General features: G+C 34.8%; 1 protein-coding gene across 1 annotated transcript in view; it reads left to right on the plus strand.

Moving 5' to 3' along the window:
* The window catches only part of LOC131161865 (sugar transport protein 6-like), an 86,608-nt gene extending 81,161 nt beyond the window's left edge, over positions 1-5,447 (plus strand). Inside the window, exons 11-13 of the mRNA XM_058117857.1 lie at positions 2,684-3,003; positions 4,344-4,877; positions 5,061-5,447. Of these exons, the coding sequence (XP_057973840.1) occupies positions 2,684-3,003; positions 4,344-4,877; positions 5,061-5,396 (1,190 nt within the window). The 3' untranslated portion in view covers positions 5,397-5,447. The remainder of the gene's footprint in view (positions 1-2,683; positions 3,004-4,343; positions 4,878-5,060) is intronic.
* Positions 5,448-12,681: the final 7,234 nt, after the last annotated feature.

Consider the following 12,681-nt stretch of genomic DNA (forward strand, 5'->3'; position numbering starts at 1 on the left):
TCCCCAAAAAAAGGTTTGTGGCTGAAGATCTTTCATCATATGCCTACAGTAAAACTACCATACCATTAAGAAAAACAAAAGATATGATGTTGTGTCTTTTGCATTTTATTAAAAAAAGAATCCAAAAATTAGACCTTGGATTTTAATCCATAAGGCCTCTTTATGTACCAACCTCTTTTGCTTTATGACAATACGTTTACTTGTTAGAACCATTAAAAGAACCAAACTACCATACCATTAAGAAAAACAAAAGATATTTTGTTGTCTCCCATTTTACTAAAAAAAGGATCCAAAAATTAGAACAGAGATTTTAAACCAGAAGGTGTCTTTGTATACCGACCTATTTTACTTTATTAGAATATGTTCACTTGTTATGACCATTAAAAGTACCACCAACCCAAAAGCTTAAGGAGTTGTAAGGGGAGGGGAGGGCTAAAGAGTTTTATCATCAAATACAACACTTTCATAAAAGCTTTTTAGCTTGAAAGCATGAACAGTGAAGAAGGACCTTGCTCATATCTTTTGCTGAAAGTTAATATGGGAATAAGATTGCAAGGATTTGAACTCCCAGCCCTTTCGATCAAAGATGCTTGGGTAATATATTTAGAGAATGCTCAATATAAAAGCTTAGCCTAGTGGGCAAGAGTTTTAGTATATATGAACAATTATATTCTGTTCTACGAGAAGTTGCGTTGACATTTCCAATAAATTAAGACTCAAATTTTATTGTCTTCAACTCCAATAAATGAAGACTCAAAACCTTACTGTATTTGATGATTAATATATATAGACATATATTTTAAATACCATTTCATCTAATTATAAATTATAAACTAGTTATAGTTTTTATATAACTGATTTTCTCTCACATAACAACTAATACGAAAAACTTCTATATCATAAAAGCAAGTTACATTTTCTCCTAAAATAAGCAAACAATTACAATGTGAAAAAGAAAAAAAAAAAAAAAGATGATGAAGTTAGTATGACATAATGCATTTTCATATTGGCAAAAAAATCCATAGCTATGTTAACCTTTCTAGCTTCCCCCTCATTTTTATCCTTGGGAATCCATGCTTTAACTATGTTGTATGTTTTTATTTCTGTCTTTTATGAGATAAATAACTCCTTGCGATTGGTTCTTAATCTTGGGGAGAAATTATGAAGAAGTGGTTACAAGATAATTTGGAATTTGCCACCCATGGTGTAAATGATTGATGATGCACAACGAATAGGTGACACAGTAAAATCTAATAAAATGATGCAAAAGGAATTCCATTCCAAATGAGATATAGGCCTCTGTAGTGATCTCTAGATTTCCAGCTCGTAACACATTGATGATTGAGAAAGCGTCGCCCATTTGGTGGGGAAATCTAAGGAAACCAGATAATATGATTTTTTTTTTTTAAAAAGACACTGGAGAAGCAAGTAGTCTGTAGTCTTTTTACTCTCTTGACTCAAGAAACACATGATTGCAAAGGCCCAACCTCTTCTCTTCAAGTTATCGATTGTAGATAATAAAAAAAAACAATTTCCAACAAAATTGTCCGTGTAAAGAAGCTATCTTGGTTGGAACAAACAATTGCCAAATTAGTTTTTGAGGAAACTTCTCAATGATCCCAGCATTGCTGGCAGCACATTGCGATCTTTCAAGTTATTGATTTATAAACACCCTTAGCACTCTCTCTCCACCATACACTGCCTGAAGCTGATCTTAGACTAGAGCTTTGAGAGTGGACAGAAGATGCTTCTAAGTGTAAACCATCTAGTCATTGAATGTCTATTAGCAGATGTCCAGAATAGTGGCCTATATAAATAGATTTTCTTCAACATAAAGTTTCTCACGCACTGATCCTTCCAGAATTAAATAGATTTTCTTCCAAAATGAGAATTTTTTTCTTAAAATAACTCTCAAAAGGCTGCGACAAGGGGAGCGTTTGCAAGGGGTGGGAACAAATGTTAAGGTGATGTATCCATATTTATAGCAGATCATCCTTTCTGCATGCTGTTTCTTTCAAAAAAAAAAAAAAAATCACAAAAGCCATTTAGCTAATGATGCTTCATTCATCAGGTTCAATGCTTTACGGTAGCAGATTATCCCATTTAATCAAATGGATTCCTCGCCACAATAACTGTTATTGTATTCTTTCAAATCTCTCCTTAGCTGAAATCAGGATGGGAAGAGGACATGGAGCAGAGGGGCGAGACTTGGAAGTGTGCTCCATAAACATTCCATATATCAGAACATCATATGTATTATTTTTAAAATCTAAAGAAGTATTAAGAAAATTATGGAGTTATCTTTCCTTGGTTTGTTGAAAGTTCAAAATTTTGATGAATCAATTTTTTAAATGGTAGCCTATTAACACTTGGAAGTGTGCTCCATAGACATTCCATATATCAGAACATCATATGTATTATTTTTAAAATCTAAAGAAGTATTAAGAAAATTATGGAGTTATCTTTCCTTGGTTTGTTGAAAGTTCAAAATTTTGATGAATCTATTTTTGATCTTGTAGCCTATTAACATTTGGTTCCTTAAATTGGTAGCTGATGTGGACTATTTATCATTAATACACTGTCATGCTTTTTTCCAATTATGTTTAATATATCCTAGTTGAATTAATAAACTAAATTACTTCTTTTGATGCATTTCTAATTATGAATTTTTAATTTATTTCAGTTGGACTTCTCAGCATGGACAAATTCATGCACATTTTTTTCCCCAGAATATTTTACACGCTGATACATGCGAAAGAAGATAATTTCTGTTCATATGGCAACCAAATTTTGAGTTTTTCAATTTCATCCTTATATTTGGCAGCGATAGTCATGATGCCCGCAGCACCGATGGTACATCAGAGGCTTGGACGACGCTGGGCGATTTTTAGTGCCACATTGGTAGTGGCCATTGGAGACAGCATCACTCTAATTTTACCCCACACTTCTGCCCTATTCGGTGGTAAAATTCTGATGGGTTTAGGAATTGGACTCCTATATCAGGTTTGAATACTGTCACTATTACCTTTTTCTTTAATAAGAAAAGAATACTAACCTCCATCATGTGTACAAAATGATAGATAAGGTCACCTAATAATGTTAGTTTAATCAAAAGGCAATATCTATCCATCCACAACATACAAAAATCACCCAAAAGATCATCAAAGAGCCTCAATTTTTTGAATGCTTGATAACAATACTAAAAAAACGCAAGGCACTGATTTGAAATACATAAAAAAGAGAAGGAAGTAGGAATATGATGTGTCTAGTAGGAGTAAAACACCTAAAATGATGGACTCAAACTACGAATTCAACAGATAAGATCTAAAGACTCCCAACTTTGCAAATGATCTAATCTGTTTGTGCATGACTGATTACAATGTCCTCTAACCAATTCTGACAGAAGCTATTTGAAATCTCCATGGTCTTCAAGTACTCCCATCCTTATTATCTTCTCATGCAACTTTGCCCCTAGTTTGCCAACTATGGATGCATTTACATTAATTATTTTAACTTGTAGTAGCATAAGACAAAGTTGACATGTTCTTTGATAGGTTTTTTGATTAATGGTGAATAACTGCTAAATGTAATATCATTTGCACAAATAATGATCACATTGCCACCAATTTTTTTCCCATTTAATGTAATTTCATTTGCACGTGTAATTATCACATAGGTAGAAAATTTTATTTCCATATGGTTTAATTTTTCTACTTTCCTTAGAATGATACAACAAACACTAATAAACACTTGTAAATGAAGCTGAAGAAACTCAAGAAGAGAAAAAAAGTTGGATGAACATGTAAAGAATAAAATATTTTAGATACATATGCATGCACATATAATACGCAAATGTTTCATATTGCTAAACATTGCGAAATTCTTTTACAAGTTGATGTTTTTTTTGTAATTAAAACAAAACATGAGTATGCTTTTATGCATAAAAAAATCTACTGCCACTTATTTATTTTTTACTCCTACTATAGACCAAAAGGTTCTAAAAATTGTCACTGTTTAGAGTATTGCTCAAACACTTGAATTTATTTTTTAAAAAATTATTTTTCAAATATCACATGCTTAGAGAGTTAGGGTTGCTAGTAGTAAAACTTCTTTGTTCGACACTCATTTTTTAATGTTTTGCTGTAAATCACCGTTTCGTCACCAAGCGATTAAATTTGATAATAAATTCTCACATTGAGTCTTGTGCATGAGTTCTCTTTCCACATGATTGCATATTTTATCGAATAACATAATATTTTTAGAATTAGTCTACAAGCATAAGTTCTTATTTATCTGTTTTATTGTTGACTTACTAATTTTAGAATCTTAAATTTTTATGCCAGTTGATTCCAATAAACCTCTCTGAGATTGAGTTGGATGAAGTGAAGAAAATGTTAGAACTAATTAGCCAATTCAGTATGATCAGTGGAGGCTTGCTAGCTTGTGTAGTAAACTACTACACATCGCTATATCCGGACTGGGGCTGGATGGTTTCGTTGGCTGTCATTGAGCCTCTGTGTGTTTTATTGCTGAACTTGTTTGGACTCATTCCGGTAGCTTCCCCAATTTTCAGAGAACAGATAAATCAAGGAGGAAGGTTTAAGGAAGCACTTCGTCACCTTAGCTGGCAGAAGATTATTCAATATTTAGCTGCACAAGTACTGCCGCGAGCGATTGGGGTGGATACTTTAGGAAATTATATGCCAATCATGTTGGAGGGCATTGGCATTTCATCCCAAACTTCGTATCGTGCAGCTATAGTTATTAGTAGCATTACTTTGGGATGCTCATTCATGACAACAATGCTGCTGAAAAAATATAGGGTGCAACGAAGGTTTCTATTCTCCTTTACACTTCTGCTTGTCGTCCTTCTACAGGTTAGCTTTCATAAAATATCATTAATTTATTACATAGAATATCAACAACTATATGGGTGGGATTAGAGATAATCTCTCAGTTAAGGCATCTTAAAAGTATATCTATTTTCCTTTGATTGAGAATCCATGTCATTTAATTATATTTGTCAATAATTGCATATTAATCTTTTGTTTATGTGGCAGGTGGCCATCATGATCGTTCTTATTTCCAAATTGAATAAGTACCAAGTTCCAGATCTAAATACATCAGGTCTCCTGTCCGCATTTATGCTTCTTCTTACGTCTGGAGTAGCGATCATAACAGCACCAGAAGGATGCCTTGTCATATCTTTCTCTGAAGAAACCAATACTGTGGCTTCAATTTTGTCAAATGTTACTTACTTCTTTTTTTCTGTTTTAGTTTCCCATTTATTTTTTTTGATGTTGTGCTCCTGGCGAGCACTTGTATTTCTATTTTTTGCCTTTTTGACTACTATTGTAGGCTTTATTTTTTGGTATTTTCAAGACTGGCCAATGTAAATAAATTGCTATGTAATTAATAGAAAGAGTTGTTTGCATCTATCTCACAAATATTGTAACATAGAAAAAGGTTGTATGCTAAAGTGTTTTCCTTTAAAACACAAAAAATTGAGTTTATGGAAAGCCTTGTTACTTTTAGATCAGTTTCTCTCTAAATCTGTTTTCACATTTATTTTCTTTAGCCAGGGACAATCTAGCATTCTTGCAACAATGGCTCCTCAGGTTCCCCCAGTAGAGGCACAGGGATCTGTTTATGAAGGCACAGGGGTCTGTTTATGAAGGCAAAGTAAGTACCTCCATTGGAGGCTGCAAAAACATTTACCCGGTCAAAGTAAGTTTTCTGGAGCACTTGGAATTCTTTATCATCATATATCCATATATTGCATTGATGCCATCCCTCTGGAGATTAAGCTTAATTCTATTAGTTGAGTTGGACCATAGCACCACTTGCATGGATACGGCCCTTTGTGCATGGGGCTGGCATTACTCTTTCTGTAATCCATGGCCTTTGTCATTTCAATTTCCATACTTCTTGAGCTGTAAAATTTGTAACTGTGTGTGACCCTATATGATACAGATTCTACAAGCTAGACATAGAAGTTGAGCTTGTAGTTGCTAGTCACCAATATCCCTGTTCCAATTGGTGGTAGTAACATAGCTCTTTGTTTTGCAAGTGTTATCATACTATTGATTTGGAAATTCTTAATGTCGAGAAAAAAAAAAAAGATTTTGAAATTCTTTAGTTTATTTTGTTTGTTAACACACTTGTACGGGAAATTCATTGCAGCAATGGGTAGTGATGTGTGCTTTCTCCGGTACAGGAGAAACTTACGAATAAGTGGAAGTCTGTTTTCACATTTATTTTCTTTAGCCAGGGACAATCTAGCATTCTTGCAACAATGGCTCTTCAGGTGCCCCCAGGGCTGAGCTCAGTTGGCAGGGCGGATTTCAGGGGTTGCCTTTCACGAGGTCAGGTTAACAGCCACCCCGGGTTCGATTCCTGCTGCTGGGCGCCTGACTTTACCTCTCTGTGGTATGTGGGGCAGTACTACAGGGCGTGGGATTAGTCATCAGGCCGGTGCGACGGACCGTAAAACGGACGTCGTTGACGGCGGGTGGACACCCGAGACGTACCCAAAAAAAAAAAAAAAAAAAACAATGGCTCTTCAGGTTCCCCCAGTAGAGGCACAGGGATCTGTTTATGAAGGCAAAGTAAGTACCTCCATTGGAGGCTGCAAAAACATTTACCCGGGCCTCTTCCCTCCAGCCAAACATGTTGAGTCCTGCCCGACACGTGCATCCTAAGCTACTGGACTACGATGATTTGGCTGCACGCTTTGCAGCTATGAAGGCAAAGTAAGTATTCTGGAGCACTTGGGATTCTTTATCATCATATATCCATATATTGCATTGATGCCATCCCTTTGGAGGTTAAGCTTAATTCTATTAGTTGAGTTGGACCATAGCACCACTTGCATGGATACGGCCCTTTGTGCAGGGGGCTGGCATTATGGATACGGCCCTTTGTGCATGGGGCTGGCATTACTCTTTCTGTAATCCATAGCCTTTGTAGGCACTATGATTAGTTTCATTTCAATTTCCATGCTTCTTGAGCTGTAAAATTTGTAACTGTGTGTGACCCTATATGATACAGATTCTACGAGCTAGACATAGAAGTTGAGCTTGTCGTTGCTAGTCACCAATATCCCTGTTCCAATTGGTGGTAGTAACATAGCTCTCTGTTTTGCAAGTGTTATCATACTATTGATTTGGAAATTCTTAATGTCGAGAAAAAAAGAAAAAGATTTTGAAATTCTTTAATTTATTTTGTTTGTTAACACACTTGTACGGGAAATTCATTGCAGCAATGGGTACAGGAGAAACTTACGATAAGTGGAAGTCTGTCATCGTGCGTTCTTTTCATGCTAAGATTAATGTTGTACTTGGAACATAGATTTAGAAGTCTCGAATTGAATGTGTGGATAAAATTCGGTAAAAAATTTTATAATGTGATGTATTTAAATCCTCAAAACTGAATTCAAGAGCCCCGTTCCTAGCTCCGAAACATGGGATAAGAGTGAGTAGGGCCTAGTTTAATTGAATTACTTTAGCTCATGTTTTGCATCAGCAAAATACAGTATAGGAAGAAGGCACTTCTTCGGCTACGCACGAGTTGGCTGGGTTTTCCATTGGCACAGGCCAGCTGAGACCAAATACTTGGTCTCCTTAACCTATGCTCAAATATGGGATTTAATTATCCGATAAACAGACAACGGGCTTGGGGTGAGGTCGGTGGGAAAACGACAACGTTTTGCATTCTTCTAAGTGGGGAAGAAATTGGTGGCCGGCTGGCACTCTGCTGGGCCTGGGGTGCCTTATTCCTCGCTGCTTGAAAGTATTTTTGGCGTCGGTTTTGGCTTTTCAGAGCGCCCACCGAAGAAAAGAAAAGAACAAAAAATGTTAATAGTGAAATTACGAGTATGACCCAGAATGTCGGACAACTCTCCACGCTCCGCGACAAATCTTTTTTGTCGATAACCCCAAACCAATCAATCGAATGTTGATTAATACGTAATGGATCAAACACTACTTGAAAGCGACTCTCCTGCTCAGAAACGAAATGTTCCTGGAAATTCTTACTCCCATTGGACCATTTGTATCTATATGCATTAGGACTGTGCATTCATACACTGATTTTCTTTCAATTTGCAAATGGTGAACTATTTATGCTCACTTGGATTTACTCTAAAAAGGTCAGTTTTGATAGATTTTGGACACCAAACTTGTCCCAAAATCATGATTTTTTTTTTTAACTGCACTCTCTATTCAACACTATATCTAGTTTGCCTTGGGCATGGCAGTTCCAAGCTTTTGCCATAAAATTTCGATGTTCTTGAAGGTCCTTCCTGCTAAGATTGTGAGATGTCCTAGATGTTTGATGGCTGTTGCAGTTGCACCACCCCAACATGGGATTCAGGCAGGCTCCAGACTTCAAAATATTCGTGGTGCTTAGTCAGTACTAGGTAGACAGGGGATTGGTGCTGCCAGAAATTAACAGATTGAGTTCAGCAGTAACTTAGTTCTTTTCCACTTATCATTGAGCAATCATAGTGAATTTAAATATTGAGACATGGGTGATTTTTAGATGTATGGCTTTCAATTTTTTCTACTCTCTTAAAATGTTTGTATCTTCATGGGCTATCCTGCAGTAATATGATTTACAGCAAAAACTGACTATTAGGTTTTCAGATTCTTTAGGACTTGGCTTAATATTCTTGAATTGAGTATGCCACATTCTTTGCGACTTAAATCGAAAGCTGACTCAAAGTTTTTCAGAATTTGGAGGATGTGGACTAGATTATTAAACTGATAGCTGCATTCTTTGACATAGTCCCATGTTAAGCCTAAGTCATTTTGTGTTGAGCCATGGTCTCCTTTGATCTTTGAGATTAGTATGGCTTAATAATGCGGACATGCCAATTTTTTAATGTGCAGATAGTGCCTTGTCCCAAGTGTTGCTACCAGTATGAGCTTGTTTCTGGAGACAGTTATTATCAAGTCACAAGAAATCAGGTCGGTTCACTTCCATCCAGTTTGCTTTTATATTGTAGCCAATTTTCACAAACCATTTTTGGCTGGTTCATGTTGGGGGTACTGTATTCTGGTTTGTTCATAATTGTTAATGTTTGCATCAAGTGCATGGCAGAGAACATTTGCAGCAACAAGTTACTTGTGGACAAACATAATTTTAATAGTTTTAATCATTCCTCTCCAATTTAGTTCATTTTCACTCGTGTGCAAATGCATTTGTACAATGTTGATCCTGAGATATTCACTTTTTCTAAGGATCTCCTCCTGCTGAACGCAGCATGGATGTTCCGGCATGGGAAAGAACCCTAAACTTCCTGCAGATGATGAAAGAAAGCAGTGCAGCTGCCGTTCACTTCATTGTGGTACAGATTTTTTTACTATGTTTTGGGTGAAGATTATCTTTTTCTGCATTTATCATATCTTGTTCAGCCTTGATATTATAATATTTCAGAAAGCTCTTTCCACTTATTGCTGGCTAATTATATATATCGGCTCAGAGTGTGTGCATATTATTGTTTACCCCTTGGCTTGATGTTATACAAAGCAGATAAGTTTTTCACAACCATAAACTTTTGCCCATCTTTGTTTCTTAACCCATGTACGTAGTCACAATCATTCAATACAATGTCTTTTGTCTTTCATAGTGTTACTTCACCAGTTTATCCAAAGGTTTATGTTGTACACAGAATGGAGTGTGAATTAGGAATACTAGAACTTTTATTTGATTTAGCATGGTTCTGAGCACTGGTGGGGGTTAGTATTTGCCAAGACAAAGATTAGTTCATGTCCAGAAGAGTTGTCCCCTTCAAGCCTTGTATTGTAAGGGGATCAAATGTCACATGGATGCATGCGAGGGCTAGGGGATTTATCTGAGGAAGTTGTAGGAAGGTGTCCCCACAAAATGGTGCAATATTTTTAGCCAACAAATAGTATCATTATATTTTTATATGAGGGTGTTTTAAGAGTTCACGATGATGCACACATGCACTAGTGAACATGTCATGTGCAATCGTATTTAAAAGTTTTCACATTGATGCACATACACACACACAAACAAAAGTAAATATGTCATGCGTTGGACATGATTAAATGTCAATAACCTTGTTTGCAGTATTTTTATAATTCTCAATAAAGTTTTTATATTTTGAAAATAGATTAATAATATTATCATAAAAAAATTTACAAATATCAAATTATGAATATTTGAAGTCATTTATGTAAAATATAAATATTTTTAAGACTATGAAAATATAAACATAAATAGACATGATATATTATTATGGCACAATTAGATAAGGCAAATATTAGAAATAAATGATATGATGCAACATGAATGCCCTAATTAGAACTATGCAAAAGACTTTATATTTACATAGCAGTCTATATAAAAAAAAAAAAAAAAAAACTAATAAATATGTATATATTTTTCTTTCTTTTTTATTTTTTTAGAAAAATCTTATTACATGACTTCTTTAAATGAAAGTATAGATATGCTTTTTTTTACAGTTTCTAAGTTTTGATTTGATAAACACGCACACACACACTAGTAAAATATGTTACATGTGTGGGACAAGATTCAATGTAAAGACCCGGAAATTTAAAAGAATTAAAATAATTTGGAAAAAAAATAAATAAAATAACAGATAAATAAATAAAAGAAATGACGTGGGAATAATAATAATAATAATAATAATAATAATAATAATAATAATAATAATTACAGAAATTAAATTAAATTAAGATAAATTGAATAATTAAATAATTAGTTATTAAATTAAATATTTTTACATTGGATTTAAAAAAAAAAAACTAATTAGAATGATATATATAAGTAAGTTATTATAATATATATATATATATATATATATATATATATATATATATATAAAGTAAAGTAAAAGAAAAGGGAGAAAGAAGAAAGAATAAGAAGTCTAAAGAAGTGTCAGACGCCCCCCCCCCCCCCCCTCTACAAATCTCCAGTGCACTCCTGTGCACCTCTACGTCTCTCTCCTCTCTCTCTTCAATTTCTTGGTGGATTTCTGATGGATTGAGAAACGGAAGATGCCGTTGGAATCCTGGTTCCGCTGCCGACATTTCTTCTGGAGCAGATTTTTCATGGGAACGGCTTAGGCATTGCTCCTGGGGAAAGGTAATTTTTTCCCATTTTCTCAATTTTGCTATTAATATGAGGTTAAATCGACGATCGGACACCACCACGGGGTCCTAGTCATCGTCGTCGTTATTTTGAAGTAGGTAATTTTCCAATTAAGATTTTTTAGGTCCTACTCTAAAGTAAGAGTGAGTTTTGGGAATTTGGCTAAATTCAAGGAGATAATTATTTATTAGGTGTTTAAAGGCTTATGAAGTATTAAATTAATATTTTATTCAAGAATAATTTATTAGAATTAGGAATTTAATTTCAGGGTCTAGGTGAGTGCCGCAGGCATCTTTCGGGATCCCTGTTGGCGTAGTTCAAGAAATAAGGTAAGAGGGAAATTCATATATTAAATCAGGTTTTTCATGAATTAAAAATGAACATGTGTTACTTATGTATATATGTTTTTTATGTGCGTTTAAAATGCCAGCCATGAAATTTATGTTTTTTGAACCTAAAATTGTCGATATAGTTATGTATGTGTGAAAGTAAACGAATGAAAGTGAAAGGAATTTTCTAAGGAATTATGTGAGAAATGAAGTGTATTTTGAGCATGTAAATGTTAAATGTGGGTTGACTTATTTTAGGAGAAATATGTATGAATTTTACTGCTAAATTGTGTGGCATGAGAATTTGTACAAATTATATGTTAAATGTATGACATGTAGGCTAAGTAAGTAAAGTAATGAAAATAAAATATGACATAGACAATGTTATCCGTGTATGTAAATGCAACCATGTAAAGATATGATAGCGGAAAACCGGGTTAGCAGATTCTAGCGCATTTCTATGTGGACTAACTGATGACAGCTAAAAGGAGCTGTGTTAGCAGATTCTAGCGCATTTTTATGTGGACTAACAAATGACGGCTAAAGAGCGGCTGTTGTACAAATGAATAAAATGAAAATGTTATGAAATGAAATGACAAGGAATGACAATGCAATGAAATAAAATGTGAAATGTGAATGATACAAATGGAAAAGAGCTACTTAAAGTGAAACACAAGAAAATGTTAAGTTATGAACATGAAAGAATTTGAATGATTGAATAACGATGGAAAGAATGATGTATTATGATATTAGAAGTATCTATGTACGTAGAACATGTTCAATTGGGTGAGACATACTCTTCGCCTGAGGGCTTGCTGAGTAAGACGAGTGCACTAATAGTTTCAGATGTGGCAGTAGCTGCATAATGCACTAGGGCAGAGGGAACCTACTTGTATGGGTTGGTAGATTTCCCTATCCTTAGGGCTTTTGCCTGTAAACTTTTGTATGAATTGTGTGAGTACGAGATCAATTTATCACTTGATGGCTTGCTAAGTAAAGTAAGTGTCCTGGTATGCTTTAGTTGTGACTTTTGGGTTGTCAAATGTATCAGAGCATAGGGGTGCTACTTGTATGGGCGGCCGGGTAATCACCCCTATCCTCGGGTAATCTCGTGGGTTAAACATTTGCATGTGTTTGATTAGGATCAGGGAATGATTTTGAAAATCATGTTAAGGATTTTCAAATGTTAAATATTATGTTATATATAAAC

The sequence above is a fragment of the Malania oleifera genome, chromosome 8, assembly GCF_029873635.1.
Source record: "Malania oleifera isolate guangnan ecotype guangnan chromosome 8, ASM2987363v1, whole genome shotgun sequence".
NCBI classification, from domain to species: Eukaryota; Viridiplantae; Streptophyta; class Magnoliopsida; order Santalales; family Ximeniaceae; genus Malania; species Malania oleifera.